Below are 20,139 nucleotides of genomic sequence, written 5' to 3' on the forward strand. Positions count from 1 at the left end.
AGTCTAATTAGTAATTAATGAAAAAAATGCACATTTTTTTTACGAATTTGTAATCAGTGATACATGCTTGTCACTTTCTGTCATAAGTGTCAGGGCCGAAAAACGGCTCCTTCACCGATTTTCGAAACATCTGGACATAACGTCTTATTAATATCTGGCCTTAATTATCAATTGAAGTACACAAAATAATAATGATACACCAGGTTTTTTCTAAAAAACCGACTTTTTTGGGGCTAGAGACAAAATCATCTCATTATAGCTGTCACCGAAAATGCTTGCAACAGGGGGCTTGTCATTAGCTGTCATGTGATGACATTGATCGATCTTGACTGACAGAAAACCTAACTTTTTTCCTGATAAAGATGAGTGATTTTTTCCTGCCGGGTCCTACATTTCAGGGTCCGCGGAAAATTTTTTGTTATGAGGCCCAAAATCGTCAGACGCACCCATAAACATCTACAGTGAAAAAACTACAAACAAAGCTTTTTCTGCAACATCAAGCGACAAAATTGAACATTTCATTTGCTTTTAGTAGATTTATTTGCTGTTCAAACACCATGAGAGTAATAAAACTGTGCATCGTAACAGTCACAAGCATCCCTTGTACTTAAAATTTAACAAAGTGTACCAAAAAACGATGTTTTTGGAATATTTTTCAAAATTTCTGTGGAAATCAAATCAAATATTTCTTTTTAGGTAGGCTACTGAAGTGCAATATTACATCTAAAGGGTTGAAACACAAATGTTATCTCTTCCTTTATGTCATTAGAGCATATTCAGAAAGTCGTTTTCAAACAAAAAATTCAGAAAGTCGTTTTCAAACAAAAACCTCACTAAACAAACTGTTCTTGGTATGTTGATATAATACCAGCGCTTCTGTTGGGTATACCTTCAGGTTATAGTTAAATTAGTACAACATCATTTTTCAGCAAAAATTAAGAAAAAAAGAATGGAATTTTTTCGTAAAAATGAGATTTTTTCGTTTTTCATGGTGACCTTTGACCCCAGAAAAGTCGGCTTCAACAGTTAGTTGGGATGAAACTGACTATTGGGTTGATACTATCAACCACTGCACTACAAAAAAGCTCATAACGCTCGACAATTTAAACTCAATCCTTCATGAGATAACTAACCATTAATTAACAGCTAATAAGCACATAAGTAGTCTAATTAGTAATTAATGAAAAAAAATGCACATTTTTTTACGGATTTGTAATCAGTGATACATGCTTGTCACTTTCTGTCATAAGTGTCAGGGCCGAAAAACGGCTCCTTCACCGATTTTCGAAACATCTGGACATAACGTCTTATTAACATCTGGCCTTAATTATCAATTGAGGTACACAAAATAATAATGATACACCAGGTTTTTTCTAAAAAACCGACTTCTTTGGGGCTAGAGACAAAATCATCTCATTATAGCTGTCACCGAAAATGCTTGCAACAGGGGGCTTGTCATTAGCTGTCATGTGATGACATTGATCGATCTTGACTGACAGAAAACCTAACTTTTTTCCTGATAAAGATGAGGGATTTTTTCCTGCCGGGTCCTACATTTCAGGGTCCGCGGAAAATTTTTTTGTTATGAGGCCCAAAATCGTCAGACGCACCCATAAACATCTACAGTGAAAAAACTACAAACAACGCTTTTTCTGCAACATCAAGCGACAAAATTGAACATTTCATTTGCTTTTAGTAGATTTATTTGCTGTTCAAACACCATGAGAGTAATAAAACTGTGCATCGTAGCAGTCACAAGCATCCCTTGTACTTAAAATTTAACAAAGTGTACCAAAAAACGATGTTTTTGGAATATTTTTCAAAATTTCTGTGGAAATCAAATCAAATATTTCTTTTTAGGTAGGCTACTGAAGTGCAATATTACATCTAAAGGGTTGAAACACAAATGTTATCTCTTCCTTTATGTCATTAGAGCATATTCAGAAAGTCGTTTTCAAACAAAAAATTCAGAAAGTCGTTTTCAAACAAAAACCTCACTAAACAAACTGTTCTTGGTATGTTGATATAATACCAGCGCTTCTGTTGGGTATATCTTCAGGTTATAGTTAAATTAGTACAACATCATTTTTTCAGCAAAAATTAAGAAAAAAAGAATGGAATTTTTTCGTAAAAATGAGATTTTTTCGTTTTTCATGGTGACCTTTGACCCCAGAAAAGTCGGCTTCAACAGTTAGTTGGGATGAAACTGACTATTGGGTTGATACTATCAACCACTGCACTACAAAAAAGCTCATAACGCTCGACAATTTAAACTCAATCCTTCATGAGATAACTAACCATTAATTAACAGCTAATAAGCACATAAGTAGTCTAATTAGTAATTAATGAAAAAAATGCACATTTTTTTACGGATTTATAATCAGTGATACATGCTTGTCACTTTCTGTCATAAGTGTCAGGGCCGAAAAACGGCTCCTTCACCGATTTTCGAAACATCTGGACATAACGTCTTATTAACATCTGGCCTTAATTATCAATTGAAGTACACAAAATAATAATGATACACCAGGTTTTTTCTAAAAAACCGACTTTTTTGGGGCTAGAGACAAAATCATCTCATTATAGCTGTCATCGAAAATGCTTGCAACAGGGGGCTTGTCATTAGCTGTCATGTGATGACATTGATCGATCTTGACTGACAGAAAACCTAACTTTTTTCCTGATAAAGATGAGGGATTTTTTCGTGCCGGGTCCTACATTTCAGGGTCCGCGGAGAATTTTTTGTTATGAGGCCCAAAATCGTCAGACGAACCCATAAACATCTACAGTGAAAAAACTACAAACAACGCTTTTTCTGCAACATCAAGCGACAAAATTGAACATTTCATTTGCTTTTAGTAGATTTATTTGCTGTTCAAACACCATGAGAGTAATAAAACTGTGCATCGTAACAGTCACAAGCATCCCTTGTACTTAAAATTTAACAAAGTGTACCAAAAAACGATGTTTTGGAATAATTTTCAAAATTTCTGTGGAAATCAAATCAAATATTTCTTTTCAGGTAGGCTACTGAAGTGCAATATTACATCTAAAGGGTTGAAACACAAATGTTATCTCTTCCTTTATGTCATTAGAGCATATTAGCTATCAAGATAAAAAAAAGATTAAAACAAATGATTAAAATTCATAAAAGTTTTCTTTGACTTGATCTAAAATTTCTTTAAACAAACCAAAAACTGCAATTGCTATGCTTTGGCACATCACATATACCTAATATCCAAAAGGAACAACCCATGTTTTGAAAAAGTTTTTCTGTGTTTTGTACTAAAATTCGAAAATATTAAACAAGTTTTATCAAGTCAGTGTTGTTCAGTGGGAAACGTAAAGCGCTACTTTTAGTTCAACGCAACTTGATATGTTCGTAGTAGTTGACTAAAGCTGGATAAAACAGTAAACGCGCGCTCTTATTATCCAATCAAATCCGAAAATTTTGAAAGTTTGAACAGCGCGCTTCTTATAAGAGCCTCGTTTGGTATAGAAAAAAATTCGCCATTTGAAATTGAGTTACATGTTTACGAAAGTTGTTATTATTTCTGCTAAGTTTTGAATCTTGAATTTTTCAACTATGGTTTTCAATTGCAAATTTTGTTCAGCAACTTTTGCTAACAGAGGAAATCAATTTCGCCATGAGCTTCGCTATCACGCCGACGAAGTAGGTTTACCAGTCTTTACCTGTTGTATTTGTACATTCACTTGTAGAAATCTTTCTGAGCTGCAGCAACACATGGGGACTTGTCATAAAAAATTTAAAAATTGTTGTCGTTCCTGCTATATGGGCTTTAACAACACCAGACTATTTGCTCAGCATGTGAGTTCTTTGCATTCTTTATCTGTCTTTGGCGACCAATTCCAACCAACTCGAGCGCCGGCTGAAACTGCCTTTAATGGTACATTTCAGAGTTACCATCTGCCGCCATCAACAAGTCAAGCCAACAGAGACGTTGCTCAGTTCATGCTCCAGCAAAAACCACAAATCGATTCGCTTATAGAACAAAAACTCTCACAAGGATCACAAAAAGTTCATTTTAGTGCTCGTCTTCAACTCCGAAAACCGAGTCAAAACGAAGAGCAGGAATAGGAGCTTATTGAAATTTATGCAAATTCGCACATGACACCCGTTTATAGTCAGCGATTTAGCAGTTAGACCTTCTGGACTTTGGTCGAGAAGATGATGATAGTGCTAACGACATTTGCCTCTAATGGTAGTGGTTGGGTGCTTGAGAAAGTTATCAAAATAATTGTAAACTTTGCCAGCTAGCGACCTATAACCGGCTCGTTGTACATTGCATTAAATTCAAAATTACAAAATTGCCGCGGTTTGCTTAATATCCGTAACCATGAGGATAAAAATTGCTTCCTTTACTGCTATTTTGCCGCATATCATATGCAAAACAATATTAGCTTAGATCGACCAGGAAGGAACTACAACACAGACAAAACACCACCCGAAACTTACAAGCAAGCCAATTTTCATCAACCAACTGACCACATGCCAATGGGGCTAAAACACATCAATGATGAAATCGTCTCTCTAAAAGTTGGTTGACATTTTGCCAAGAGATCGTTTTGGAATAATTGGTTCCGTCTTTCCTAACCTATCCTCAACAGAATTGAAGCTCCTCCAGCAAAAAGGATATTACCCCTATCCATATGTTAGCGGTTGAGAAAAGTTCAGCGAAAAATCCTTACCGCCTCTTAATGAATGGCGTAAAGATTTAGAAAGAAACGCAGTAACAATAGCCCAAGAAAACTTGATCCACGCCAAGACGATGTGGAACAATCTGAATTGTCAAACTCGTCAAGACTACCACGATGCATACCTGAAAACCGATTGCGCTCTTCTCGCATGCGTTTGTGAGTTCCACAGATAGCTCAGTTTCTCGACCTACAAACTCGATTGCATGCACTTTTACACACTGCCAAATATGGCTAAGGAGGCATCCTTGAGAATATGCAAGGCGGAGGTCGAATTGCTTACAGAACGCGAGCACCTCAATATGATAGAAGGAGCAGTACGTGGAGGAGTATGTTCAGTCTACTGGATGAAAATTTTTTTCAGCAAAAAATAAATATTTACCAGAACTTTCGACATTTGGCTTCTGCGTGGACGCCATTAACCTATACGGTGGCGTCATGCAGAATGAAAAACTCTCTCAGTCAGAATTCACGCTAAATTCTCATATTACACTGGCTGAGATACTAAACTGTCCTGATGATAACCCTTGTCGGTTACTTCGTGGAAGTCAACTTGCATTATCCAGCAAGTCTACACAATTACCATCAGGACTTCCCTCCTCGCACCATCGAAAATCATTGTTGAGAATGACTGGCTCAGCGACTACCAAGTAAACTTGCGAGAGAGTCATAACTTACCCCCCTAAAAAGTTCCAAAACTGTTGCAGAGTTTCTTCGACAAAGAACATCATGTGCTGCATTACAAGCTGAAACTGTATGTTAACTTGGGATTAGTGGTTAGGAAAATGCATCGTGTGCTACAGTATACTCAAAACAATTGGTTAACATCCTATATAACACTGAGCAGTGAGAACAGACAAGCGGCTTCTAAGAAAATTGAGAATAGTTTCTATAAACTAATGAACAAAGCCTTTTATGGGAAAAACTGCGAATCGAAACGTCGACGGATGAAAATTGAGCTTTTGAGAGACGCAAGACGAACTCTAACCATAGTAAGAAAGTTTGAGTTTGACAAGTTCAAAGTGTTTGGCGAAAACATGGCAGCTCTCTCCTCCCGCCCGAAAAAGATCTATTGGGATACACCGACTATAGTAGGCGCTACAATACTTGATCTAGCGAAATACTACATGTATCAGTTTCACTATGGAACAATGCGATCTTCAATTGACTTTTGATTACTCTATAGTGATACTGATAGCTTGCTATACCGGATCAATTGTGAAGATCTCTACCGTGAACTGAAGGAGAGCAATGTTCTTGATCAATTTGACTTCTCAAATTATCCAGAGGTCACGAACTGCACAGCGAAGAAAAAAACGCGTCGTCTTAAGGTTCAAAGACGAATTTGCTGAGAATTATTTAAAAAAGTTTATATGTCTGAGGCCAAAGCTGTACAGCATTACTTCCGTTGCTGAGTATTTTACGTTTAATAATGCCAAAAAACTAACGGAGTACCAACTAGCCTTGTATGATTGTCATGATTTGATTGCTATTTTCTTTTCATTGGTAACCGAAAAATGTGCACCAAAGAAATAACCAGAGCAGCCCAAAATTTGCTTCGACATTCAGACTACAATAAAACACTTGTGACTGCCAGTACACTGCGCGCTGAAAACACAAGGATTGTTTAGAAAAAGCATGTTCTACAAACGATTTCAACGAATAAAATAAACGCCACATTTTGAAGGAGGGAATTAAAACACTACCATTCGGCCACTATAAAAATGATCACTGCCGAGTCGAAGATTTTTCTTGGGATAGCGATGAAATAGAGTGGGACAACGAAAATGTGGAAAAATATGCTCACCTTCTCCTAGATTTGAGTCAAAACCTGGACCATAATAATAGTTTTGTTGTGTGGGATACAACAATAAGTGAAAGCCCGGAAGAATGTGAAACACCTGACCCGGGATTCACAATGACAAGTATTATTAACGAGGACGATATTGATAGCGATGATATTATAGACTTTGATGCTACCACCAGCTCCAGCTCCACATCCCCAAACCCATTCATTAATTATGAAGCTAATGAGTGGTGTGAAAGTAGTAGCCATTATGAAGAAGATCCAGCATTTAAAGTTGCACGAAGACAATAAACTTGTCGCTAACTACCTAAATTGCGCCTTTTGAACCGTGTAAATTTTGTGTTTGTGGGTGCTAAAATACGTTTCAATAAATTAATCACTTGCAGCTCTTATCGGAACGAAATTGAATTTAAAAAACAAAGTTGGCTGTTTGACCGAAAACAAGTTTGCCGCCTTGGAAATAGTCTTACATAATCACATGTGGTAAAGATTGAATGTTAATCCCTTTCCGTCTAGGATAACCCCCTATTATCCCATGTTAAAGTATCGTAGGATAACCCCCCACTCTCTTGAGACAGTATTTATTTACTAATTCTATCCACGTACAAAAAACGAGTGTACCATTTTTTGAAGGGGCAAAAAAACCCATTTAACTTCCTACTTTTGTAAAGTTAAAAGATAAATCACAATGACTGATTTTAAACTATTCCCCTGTTTTTATGATCGTTTCATGCTACTTCATAATAGAAAAAAAAAGTATTTTTGTTGAATTAGAAAAAAGTGTAATCTTGCAAAAATCTGATTTGAAGTGCGAGCTATCTTGAATGGGTTCGTAAAATGGATTCCTATTCCTTAAAGAGACGAAGCAAAGACTAACATTGCTACCAATGAATATAATACCCTATAAATATGACCAATGAGAACAAGATCAAACACCGAGCATCTAAAACTTGGTTTTATGGGATTATCCTAATTTTTTCACATCGCTTTTCGATATGAACTCCGTTCATTTTAGAATGTTTTGCTGGACAACTGCTGTTTTAAAGCAATCGGAGAAAAATGAGAGAAGAACAAAACTAGCCTAGCAAAATTTTTTAAAAATTTACGAATAATACTGATAAGCTGTGAACTAAGGTAAAGCGTAACAAATTATTGTTTGTCTACTTAGAGAATGGCGTAAAGATTTAGAAAGAAACGCAGTAACAATAGCCCAAGAAAACTTGATCCACGCCAAGACGATGTGGAACAATCTGAATTGTCAAACTCGTCAAGACTACCACGATGCATACCTGAAAACCGATTGCGCTCTTCTCGCATGCGTTTGTGAGTTCCACAGATAGCTCAGTTTCTCGACCTACAAACTCGATTGCATGCACTTTTACACACTGCCAAATATGGCTAAGGAGGCATCCTTGAGAATATGCAAGGCGGAGGTCGAATTGCTTACAGAACGCGAGCACCTCAATATGATAGAAGGAGCAGTACGTGGAGGAGTATGTTCAGTCTACTGGATGAAAATTTTTTTCAGCAAAAAATAAATATTTACCAGAACTTTCGACATTTGGCTTCTGCGTGGACGCCATTAACCTATACGGTGGCGTCATGCAGAATGAAAAACTCTCTCAGTCAGAATTCACGCTAAATTCTCATATTACACTGGCTGAGATACTAAACTGTCCTGATGATAACCCTTGTCGGTTACTTCGTGGAAGTCAACTTGCATTATCCAGCAAGTCTACACAATTACCATCAGGACTTCCCTCCTCGCACCATCGAAAATCATTGTTGAGGATGACTGGCTCAGCGACTACCAAGTAAACTTGCGAGAGAGTCATAACTTACCCCCCTAAAAAGTTCCAAAACTGTTGCAGAGTTTCTTCGACAAAGAACATCATGTGCTGCATTACAAGCTGAAACTGTATGTTAACTTGGGATTAGTGGTTAGGAAAATGCATCGTGTGCTACAGTATACTCAAAACAATTGGTTAACATCCTATAACACTGAGCAGTGAGAACAGACAAGCGGCTTCTAAGAAAATTGAGAATAGTTTCTATAAACTAATGAACAAAGCCTTTTATGGGAAAAACTGCGAATCGAAACGTCGACGGATGAAAATTGAGCTTTTGAGAGACGCAAGACGAACTCTAACCATAGTAAGAAAGTTTGAGTTTGACAAGTTCAAAGTGTTTGGCGAAAACATGGCAGCTCTCTCCTCCCGCCCGAAAAAGATCTATTGGGATACACCGACTATAGTAGGCGCTACAATACTTGATCTAGCGAAATACTACATGTATCAGTTTCACTATGGAACAATGCGATCTTCAATTGACTTTTGATTACTCTATAGTGATACTGATAGCTTGCTATACCGGATCAATTGTGAAGATCTCTACCGTGAACTGAAGGAGAGCAATGTTCTTGATCAATTTGACTTCTCAAATTATCCAGAGGTCACGAACTGCACAGCGAAGAAAAAAACGCGTCGTCTTAAGGTTCAAAGACGAATTTGCTGAGAATTATATAAAAAAGGCCTCAGAATTATATGTCTGAGGCCAAAGCTGTACAGCATTACTTCCGTTGCTGAGTATTTTACGTTTAATAATGCCAAAAAACTAACAGAGTACCAACTAGCCTTGTATGATTGTCATGATTTGATTGCTATTTTCTTTTCATTGGTAACCGAAAAATGTGCACCAAAGAAATAACCAGAGCAGCCCAAAATTTGCTTCGACATTCAGACTACAATAAAACACTTGTGACTGCCAGTACACTGCGCGCTGAAAACACAAGGATTGTTTAGAAAAAGCATGTTCTACAAACGATTTCAACGAATAAAATAAACGCCACATTTTGAAGGAGGGAATTAAAACACTACCATTCGGCCACTATAAAAATGATCACTGCCGAGTCGAAGATTTTTCTTGGGATAGCGATGAAGTAGAGTGGGACAACGAAAATGTGGAAAAATATGCTCACCTTCTCCTAGATTTGAGTCAAAACCTGGACCATAATAATAGTTTTGTTGTGTGGGATACAACAATAAGTGAAAACCCGGAAGAATGTGAAACACCTGACCCGGGATTCACAATGACAAGTATTATTAACGAGGACGATATTGATAGCGATGATATTGTAGACTTTGATGCTACCACCAGCTCCAGCTCCACATCCCCAAACCCATTCATTAATTATGAAGCTAATGAGTGGTGTGAAAGTAGTAGCCATTATGAAGAAGATCCAGCATTTAAAGTTGCACGAAGACAATAAACTTGTCGCTAACTACCTAAATTGCGCCTTTTGAACCGTGTAAATTTTGTGTTTGTGGGTGCTAAAATACGTTTCAATAAATTAATCACTTGCAGCTCTTATCGGAACGAAATTGAATTTAAAAAACAAAGTTGGCTGTTTGACCGAAAACAAGTTTGCCGCCTTGGAAATAGTCTTACATAATCACATGTGGTAAAGATTGAATGTTAATCCCTTTCCGTCTAGGATAACCCCCTATTATCCCATGTTAAAGTATCGTAGGATAACCCCCCACTCTCTTGAGACAGTATTTATTTACTAATTCTATCCACGTACAAAAAACGAGTGTACCATTTTTTGAAGGGGCAAAAAAAACCCATTTAACTTCCTACTTTTGTAAAGTTAAAAGATAAATCACAATGACTGATTTTAAACTATTCCCCTGTTTTTATGATCGTTTCATGCTACTTCATAATAGAAAAATAAAGTATTTTTGTTGAATTAGAAAAAAGTGTAATCTTGCAAAAATCTGATTTGAAGTGCGAGCTATCTTGAATGGGTTCGTAAAATGGATTCCTATTCCTTAAAGAGACGAAGCAAAGACTAACATTGCTACCAATGAATATAATACCCTATAAATATGACCAATGAGAACAAGATCAAACACCGAGCATCTAAAACTTGGTTTTATGGGATTATCCTAATTTTTTCACATCGCTTTTCGATATGAACTCCGTTCATTTTAGAACGTTTTGCTGGACAACTGCTGTTTTAAAGCAATCGGAGAAAAATGAGAGAAGAACAAAACTAGCCTAGCAAAATTTTTTAAAAATTTACGAATAATACTGATAAGCTGTGAACTAAGGTAAAGCGTAACAAATTATTGTTTGTCTACTTAGAGAAGGAGAAGTAGTAAATCAAATTTCAAAGAACCGAACAAAATAACACTTTAACCATCCGTAAAAAAACAAAAAATTTTAAAATTAAGCTTAAAACTATATGAGCATGAAATTAAACAAAAAAAATAGGAAGTCTTCAAAAGAGAAAAAACATCAGAGGTGTCAAAAGTTATCAAAACCCTTAACAATCAAACAGGAAACAAATCACAGTCCTCATAGCATTGGGCATAGAAAAAAGAACAAAAACTTGTAGGTTTTAAGGCCAGGGAAAACCAAAGAGAACCAAAAATTACAAAAAAACAGATAAAAAGCAAGTTCTTATTGTCAAACCAGAAGAACAAAAGATATACACTAGTTCTATATAAACAAGTTTTACCTCTATTATAAACCAATGGGAACTGTCTTTGATGAATCTAAATGACATGAAAATGAAAATAACAACAAATATGACAAAACACAAACTCATTGATATCCTTTCAACATAGCCGACAGATTGCCGGAACAGCTGCGAATGAATAGATTTTTGTGCCGTTTATTAGAGATAAAAACAGATACGGGTCTAAAGTGAAAAAAAATCAGCGCCGCTCAAAAAAATAGGTAAAAAACATACTGCACATATAAATTCCGTTGTCCTCAAACTATTTCAAATTAAACTTAAGTTTTGAAGTGCAAAAGTCATTTTTTGAGTGAAGTAAGTCACGTATGATCAAAATCAAAAAACGCAAATAAACAAAACCTTTGCTAGAGAGAGAGAGAGAGAGAGAGAGAGAGAGAGAGAGAGTGAGTGAGAAATGACATCACGTGCGCGTGTATTTGGGTGAACCCCGTCATAAGAAATATCATTATCTGTCAGAGCATTGTCACGACATTCAACTTTTGACCACGGATAAAGACCATCCAGTTCCAGACATACCATTTCAAATTGCTCATTAAACTTTGTAATTGCCTCATTATTACTATTTCGACAATAACAGCCGTCCTTGACAGGTGAAATTTTGCAGACAGCTACACGGTGTGGTTTCAACTTTTTCATGCACTTATCAACTGCATCTTTCATTTGCATTGCACATCTTGTCCAGATAAACCTTTATCAATTGAATTATGTCCAGCGTGTAGTACTAAAGTCTCCGTCTTAGCCCCAGGAGAATATGTTTCAACAACATTTCCGATATCTTTAATTGTTGCTGAAGAATATGAATGTATTGCCGTTTGCTGCAAGATGTCTTGTTGATTGATTTTGCGGTATGTGCTATCTGATATTAAGAGCTGCTTTGCAAAGCGCGGTATCACTTTCGGATAATAATTTTTATCTGGTGTTTCAATATTTTTAATAAACGCGAATTATCCTGCTTTTCTAGCAAATTATCAATGAATTTGGATGTCTGTTCTTTGAAGTATTCAACATCTTTCTCCAGACATTTTATTGTCTCTTTCTGGTAAGTAATTGTCTGTTTCTGCAATTCGTACTGTGCCAAATTGCTTTCTAGAGATTTTATGATTCTATCCTTCTCATTTATTTTTTCACTCGTTTCTAGAAGTTTCGCAATTAGTTCCTCTTTGTTATATTTTTCAAGGACTTTTTTTAAATAACTATTTTTTATGATGATCTTGTATAGCTTTTAGTTGAATAATAACAAAAATTACAGCATCATTTTTTAAAGAAATTGGGGGGAAAATTGTACCTGAAAAAGAATTAAAGATTATGTGATGTAAATGGTTTGGTCTCACTCGATGACGAGATGGAATACAGCCCAATTTATGTGTATAGAATACCCAAAGTCAGATAAATTGGCGTTCAAAAAAATTGCGATAAAGTTATCAAAAAAAAACAAAACTGTCTTGGGGGATCGCAACGGTGACACCAGTAGTTGGATAGAGACAGCACCCATACACTGATAACTAGAATACCCAGTAGTTATATACTGTAGCTTGAGAAAAAACGAAAAGAAAAGAAGTTCTTCACTCCGTATATTTAATGTTGAGTCCGGCTTGTCGTTCAGTATTTTTTAGTGTTCAGAAGGGAGTATCAAAATTTATCAATTCAGTATCAAAGTTTACACGCAGCTGACTTCTGACTTCTTTTCAATTTTTCAATCTAATTTAAAAATAGATCAAAAGAATTTGACGCCGCAAAACCACTCGCTTTGTTGCTCCACATCCTGTTTCGACCTGACAAAAATCACTACTCCAAATTGATTTCAAAAGTCTTGAAAAAGTGTGATCAGATCTTAAAAAAAAACAACGCCCCAATACAGATCAAATTCTATGAAAAGTAGAAAACCAAGGGCACTGTAATTTTGCTCCGCTTAGCTTATGACTTCGCAGCTGTAAAACAGGTTGAAATAAGTCTGGTTAACGTAGACTAATGGAACGATTGCTCACGAACGTTAGGTTACGAACGGCCTGGTTTTGGGTATCGCTAGTTTAAGGTTGGGAAGGCCAACTGCACTTGATATATATATATATATATATGTATATATATATATATATATATATATATATATATATATATATATATATATATATATATATATACATATATATGCTGCAGAAACGTGAAGGGTAATTAGATGAAGTGGGAAATTCATAGATGAAGTGGGAAATTTGTGGGGGCGGATAGTTGCGGAGGGGGGGGGGGGGGGGGGGTTGGAAGCCTACCAAAAGACAAAACTGTCCTTCATACCATAAAATTCTGCCTTCCCATGGGCTTTTTTGAACAGTAAATTTAGCACTAAAGCTCTATGAAAAACACAGCCGGCATATTGCCGGAAAATAGCCGCGATAGACGCTTGGGGCCTTCCATGAATTGAAACAACTAAAGAGATTAGATAGACAGATCGACCACCAGTCATTTAATAGACCACTAGCACTAGAATTTTTGGATTAGCTTTGGACTGTCATTTTTATGAGACACATAAGCTCTAAGGAGAAAGCCGTAATAGGGCTTTTCAAAATTAGGATCTTTTCCGTTTGTGCCCCATCAGCTTAGTGGGCGCATATTATTTGCAGCCCTCAGATGCATGTGCAATAATTTTTACATAATGATTAACTATGTAAAGGCACGTGCTCTGTAACTGGGGGGCGCATAACGTACTGGGGGCACAAACGGAGAACATCCCGAAATTAATATTCAAAATCAAAAACTCAAGACTCTAATAATCAAGAATTAGGGCATATATGTTTGGCACAACTTAGATGCACACTATTGACCTTTAACAAGTAAATGTTCATAAAGCTTAAAGTTCCATAAGTGCGATCAGAAGTCATTTTTTTGAGTGAGGTAAGTCATTGAGAAAGTCAATTCCAAGAAGTCAAGGTAAGACGAAACAAAAATCTGTTAGACGAAGTAAAAAACATAGCAGGACAAGTCCTGAAATACAATTCAAAAAAATGAATGAAAAACTCAGACGTACTCTACCTGACGAGAAGGTCAATTGAACAATGCCAGCCAGAACACAAACAAAATCATCTCAAAAAATTGAGAAACTAAAAGAATCAAAACAAAACAAAAATATACTTATTGCTAAAACTCTTGAAGCTTTTAAACCTGCGGCGAAATTTTTTCCTTTAAAAATACTTATTTCGAAAATATGTTCAAAACCAATTTTTGTTTCTGAAATCGGTCAAGTATTATATCTGCATGAACTGAAAAATTTTCATTGGCCGTTGAAGATCGGTTAACTCGAAAATGAACAAAAAATTTAGAAAAAGAAATCAATAGAAAATGATAAGGAAATGTTGCCGAAAATTGTGATATAAATATCTTCAGAATCTTTTCCGTGTCTCCAGAGGCTATCCATTAACCCAATTTCAAGCTTTAAGAAACTCATTGACTCATAGATCGATAGGCAATTATTTTTAAAAAAAGTTCCAAACTTCAATAAAAAAGAAATTCGTTCTATTAAAATGTTGAAAGCCATTCATTTGGCCTCTAGCATCTTTTTAAAAACAAACTATCAAACTCTGGATGAGATTACCTGGCTACTGAGGCAAGAAAAATGCAAATAAAATACAAGTGTTTTGAGAAAACTTGAAAAATTGCAAATTTTATCAAAAGACTTCTAAAAGTCCAAAGGTTAAACTGTTGAAAACAAATCCATTGAAACTAAAAACCATGCACCAACTTTTTATCAGAACGTGGAATATGTTGTCTCGCACTTGAGAATGGACGAATATCAAAAACTGACAAAAAACCTTAGGAAGCCTTAAAAAAATTGCATATTTTTTCAAAGAAATGCAAAAATTCGAGACATTAAAATGTTAAAAACCATTTCATTGCTACTAAAAACTATGCACAAACCTATTGACAAGACTCAAAGGAAATTGACTGGTCCCTGAAGGTGGAAAAACCGAAAAAATTACAAACATTTTCAAAAAACCTGAAAAAACGCGAATTTTCTCGAAAAAATTGCTAAAATTTGTGATATTCAAAAGTTGAAACCTATTCCATGGCCACTAAAAATAACTTATTAACCAAACCCTGATGAGCTTTTCTGGACCCTGGGACTCAAACAACTTGAATAATGACAATAAATATGAAAAAATATGAAAAAGATTGCAAGCTTTGTCAAAAAATGCTAAAATTCATCATGGCAAAAACATGAAAACCATTCAATTACCACTAAAAACTATCAATTAATCTATCATCAAACCCTTTATCAAACCCCAGAAGAGGTTTCTTGACACCTAAGGCTAAAGAACTCAAAAAACGACAAAAATTTTCAAAACACCTGAAAAAAATTGCAAAAATTAGTATCATTTTGCGTGTTTGTGTTTGTAGTACTAAAACATATAGCTCATAAAGTGGTCATAACAAGCAATTTTGTCTCCAAAAAGGCCTTCATCAATTTTTAAAAACTTCAACTTAAGACTAATCAAAACAAAAAATCACAAAAACATGAAAAATTGCACCATTTTGAACCCAATAACTCCTAAAAATGACCTTTTAACCTTAAATTAAAGCCATCCCAGCAGCTGCAACACTATAAGCTAATGAAACTTAATGCCCGCTGGGCTTTACCTGTTTATCCTGTTTTGAAAGATCAAAGTCATTGAAAAACGTGTGAACACATCTTAAAAAAACACAGCGCACCAATACAATTCAAATTCTTTGAATTGTAAAAAATTTAGGAGCGCTATAATAGCCGCCTGGAGTTGAGGACGCGGCTATTAAATACATAGGGAAACAGAGACCAGTTTATCTCGATTCTTTTGAGAAAAAGTCAAATCGCTCAAGCGATAGAATATTCTAGAAAAAAATGGTCAAGCAAAAATTTGGCATAAAAAAGACATACACAACTAATATAATTGCTTCAATATAAGTTTTAAAGCAATTATTAGGTGTTAAAATACTTCTGATGTAATCATATCCCACAGAGGGAGAAAAAACATCCCAATATTGTCTGGCTTAATTGTAAATTTATCTTTTCTGTTTTCTCTCCGCGGCAGCCGGGTGGACATTAAACCTCAATGCTCACCCCCTTCCACTTGTTTTCCATAGCATCTAGCTAAAAAACGATAAACAATTGGGGTCATAATTGGGGATCCGTAATTGTAAACTGCCAACCTGTTGTCTGAGAGAATCGACCTCGGCCTTCAGCTGCTCAACCTCCTTCCCGCCCATCTTCTTAAGCTCCTCACTGTCCTGCAGTCTGGCCTCTGCTATCGCCAGATCCCTCTTGTACTCCGCCACCGACTGTGCCAGTTCAGAAGCCAGTCTGTCTCTCTCGTCTTTCGACTGTTGTTCTTTCTCGTTGAATGAATCAGTTCGCTCTTTAAGCTGGTTTTGTAGCTGAAATCCGAGTTTCACATTTTTGGTCACTTTCGAAATTTGAAAAAATGTAACAAAAAAATCAAAGATTCTTCCACAACTGAGGAGTCCAGTGCTGTTTTTCCATGGTTTTTCCATATTTCAAATTAATTTATAAAGTGCATTGATTTTTTTCAAATGAAAGATTAACTCGAAATTTGATACGTGAGTGTCCGCAGCAAAATTGATACTTCGATATATTATTTGTCGCAGAACACTTTGAAGATAACCAACTAGCGTCGGAAGAATGGCTCTCGAACGACTTGTGGGAGCTGTAACCTATTGCAGCCTGCTTCAGTCGGGGGGGGGGGTGGGTTAACTAAAATCACTATGGGAGGCTTCAACGGACTTTAGAAACTGGAAAAAGTTAAAATAAAAAAATACAACAATTTTGACGCACTTTTCATTTAACTTTAATTAGCGAACTGCCGCCGCTTGAGTTTAGCTGCTTAACATTTTGCATGAGAGAGAATTCTAAATCAAGCAAAACGAAAAAGTCAAGGGCGCAGAAGTTACCGGAAAAATCAAATCGGTCACGTGAAAATTTTGCATAATAAACCAATGCGTTAACAATAATTGCTGCAAACTTCCTTCGGGGGCAATTAATCAAATGATATCATTTACATTTCAAAAACTACTATAGATAGCCATGCTTAGAGCAACGCATTGAACTTCCCGAAAATGTCAAAAGAACGAAACATACCCGGTAAATTGCGGAAAAATAAGCGTCATTGGTTCCCACAACCCGATTGGAATTGAAAAATCAAAATAAAAAAAGAAAATTTTTTCAAAAATATTCTAAAGTGCAAACTATTTTGATGTCATTCTGTAGATAGGCACACTCCAAGAGGGGATACAGGGGCTAGTATCAATACCAATTATTAGCCTTATAGATGGTAACTATGACCTATTAGAACAAAGTTCAAGAAGCGCGCATCTGAAACTGTGCTCTATGGGTTTAACCGTTTCTGATATTGATTTCGTTTTCAGAAATGGCTCTGCTCAATTTAGATGGCTTTGATGAGCAACTAACTGCTGTTTAAAAGCACTTTGAGTAGAAAAAGCGAAGAACAAAAATAGTCAAGAGAAGTAATAAAGCATTCATTTAGAATGTTGAACAAACTGTGGCGCACGAAGAAGCGAAATAAATTTTATTTGACTATTAAAAACATAAAGCGACTAACATCGGAAAAATTGCTCTCAAATGACAGGCGGCGCAATTTAATTCAGGGTCTGTAGCTTAGATAAATTTTAGATAGTATTATTAGGATATTTAGATATTATAGATATTTATAGTTACTAATGACCCGAAGAAGAACATTTTTACAGCAACATCAATGTAAAACAAAGAACAGCCGCCAAAGCACTTCAACCTATATAAGCGAATTTGAAAAAAAAATCTGTAAATATCAAATTAATATATGCGTGTATGTATATACCAGATATACCCAAAAATGTAGGCAAAGATTGAAAAGGACCCTGATTGGACCTGAATGAACTAAATTGAAAAACCCTGAAAAGTTATTTAATGTTCTCAATCACGTGTGAATTGTTATTAATTGTGTTTTACTACATACCTCCACCTTCTCAGCTTTGAGTGACTCCAACATCTCATCCACTTTTCCCTTCTCACTGCTGCCCATCCTGAACAAAACAAACACTTAGTTGTTGTGTTTATCTTGCAACACTTTCTTTCAAAATTTTTTTCTTCGAACTTTTTCTTTAATTTTCCTGATAAGCTGCTGCCTATTCCATTCTTTCGATTTAATTTATCAGCTTCTCTTTTTAAAAATTGTTTACTTTCGCAGATGTCCTATGATTGAGTACGCAGCCAAAAATTAACACTGTTTTACGCAGCCAAAAATTTAGTTGTTTTCTGATAATTGCGAAGAACATTCGCCATTATTTTTTTTGCAAAAAAAAAACAGGTCTTTTTCTCGTTTTCTCGTTTTTTATTCACCATCATGCAATAGCTTTTTGTGGTTTCCTCCCCCACACACACACACCTATTTTACATAAGTTTACCCCCTCCCCCCCCCCATTTAAATGATTACCTCCTGCTCATACAACATTTGATGAGGAGGGAGGTGGGGGGGGGTTGGCTTTGATGCATCTAGCTATACTTTGATACTGACTGTTGTGCATGTTTGAGGTCTGATGCAATGCGGGCATTCTCCAACTGACTCTGATGTAGTTGTGACCTTAGTTGTTCAATCTGTTCACCTTTATTCTCAATCTCACTCTCCAATTTGGCCACCAGCTCACCCTTCTGGGCCAGTTGTTCACGCAGCGTCTCAAGCTGTAAAATGAACAAAAAGAGATGAAATAAACCAACGCGTTAACAATAATTGCTGCAAACTTCCTTCGGGGGCAATTAATCAAATGATATCATTTACATTTCAAAAACTACTATAGATAGCCATGCTTAGAGCAACGCATTGAACTTCCCGAAAATGTCAAAAGAACGAAACATACCCGGTAAATTGCGGAAAAATAAGCGTCATTGGTTCCCACAACCCGATTGGAATTGAAAAATCAAAATAAAAAAAGAAAATTTTTTTAAAATATTCTAAAGTGCAAACTATTTTGATGTCATTCTGTAGATAGGCACACTCCAAGAGGGGATACAGGGGCTACTATCAATACCAATTATTAGCCTTATAGATGGTAACTATGACCTATTAGAACAAAGTTCAAGAAGCGCGCATCTGAAACTGTGCTCTATGGGTTTAACCGTTTCTGATATTGATTTCGTTTTCAGAAATGGCTCTACTCAATTTAGATGGCTTTGATGAGCAACTAACTGCTGTTTAAAAGCACTTTGAGTAGAAAAAGCGAAGAACAAAAATAGTCAAGAGAAGTAATAAAGCATTCATGTAGAATGTTGAACAAACTGTGGCGCACGAAGAAGCGAAATAAATTTTATTTGACTATTAAAAACATAAAGCGACTAACATCGGAAAAATTGCTCTCAAATGACAGGCGGCGCAATTTAATTCAGGGTCTGTAGCTTAGATAAATTTTAGATAGTATTATTAGGATATTTAGATATTATAGATATTTATAGTTACTAATGACCCGAAGAAGAACATTTTTACAGCAACATCAATGTAAAACAAAGAACAGCCGCCAAAGCACTTCAACCTATATAAGCGAATTTGAAAAAAAAATCTGTAAATATCAAATTAATATATGCGTGTATGTATATACCAGATATACCCAAAAATGTAGGCAAAGATTGAAAAGGACCCTGATTGGACCTGAATGAACTAAATTGAAAAACCCTGAAAAGTTATTTAATGTTCTCAATCACGTGTGAATTGTTATTAATTGTGTTTTACTACATACCTCCACCTTCTCAGCTTTGAGTGACTCCAACATCTCATCCACTTTTCCCTTCTCACTGCTGCCCATCCTGAACAAAACAAACACTTAGTTGTTGTGTTTATCTTGCAACACTTTCTTTCAAAATTTTTTTCTTCGAACTTTTTCTTTAATTTTCCTGATAAGCTGCTGCCTATTCCATTCTTTCGATTTAATTTATCAGCTTCTCTTTTTAAAAATTGTTTACTTTCGCAGATGTCCTATGATTGAGTACGCAGCCAAAAATTAACACTGTTTTACGCAGCCAAAAATTTAGTTGTTTTCTGATAATTGCGAA

General features: G+C 35.8%; 1 protein-coding gene across 1 annotated transcript in view; it reads right to left on the bottom strand.

Annotated features, from left to right (window-relative positions):
- Nucleotides 1-20,139, bottom strand: part of LOC142352947 (uncharacterized) — a 125,850-nt gene that overhangs the window by 95,692 nt on the left and 10,019 nt on the right. Inside the window, exons 5-8 of the mRNA XM_075405104.1 lie at nucleotides 19,827-19,893; nucleotides 18,614-18,777; nucleotides 18,056-18,122; nucleotides 16,236-16,460 (exon numbers count right to left, since the gene is read on the bottom strand). Of these exons, the coding sequence (XP_075261219.1) occupies nucleotides 16,236-16,460; nucleotides 18,056-18,122; nucleotides 18,614-18,777; nucleotides 19,827-19,893 (523 nt within the window). The remainder of the gene's footprint in view (nucleotides 1-16,235; nucleotides 16,461-18,055; nucleotides 18,123-18,613; nucleotides 18,778-19,826; nucleotides 19,894-20,139) is intronic.

This window comes from Convolutriloba macropyga, chromosome 14 (assembly GCF_964194025.1).
Source record: "Convolutriloba macropyga chromosome 14, txConMacr16.3, whole genome shotgun sequence".
Classification (NCBI taxonomy): Eukaryota; Metazoa; Xenacoelomorpha; order Acoela; family Convolutidae; genus Convolutriloba; species Convolutriloba macropyga.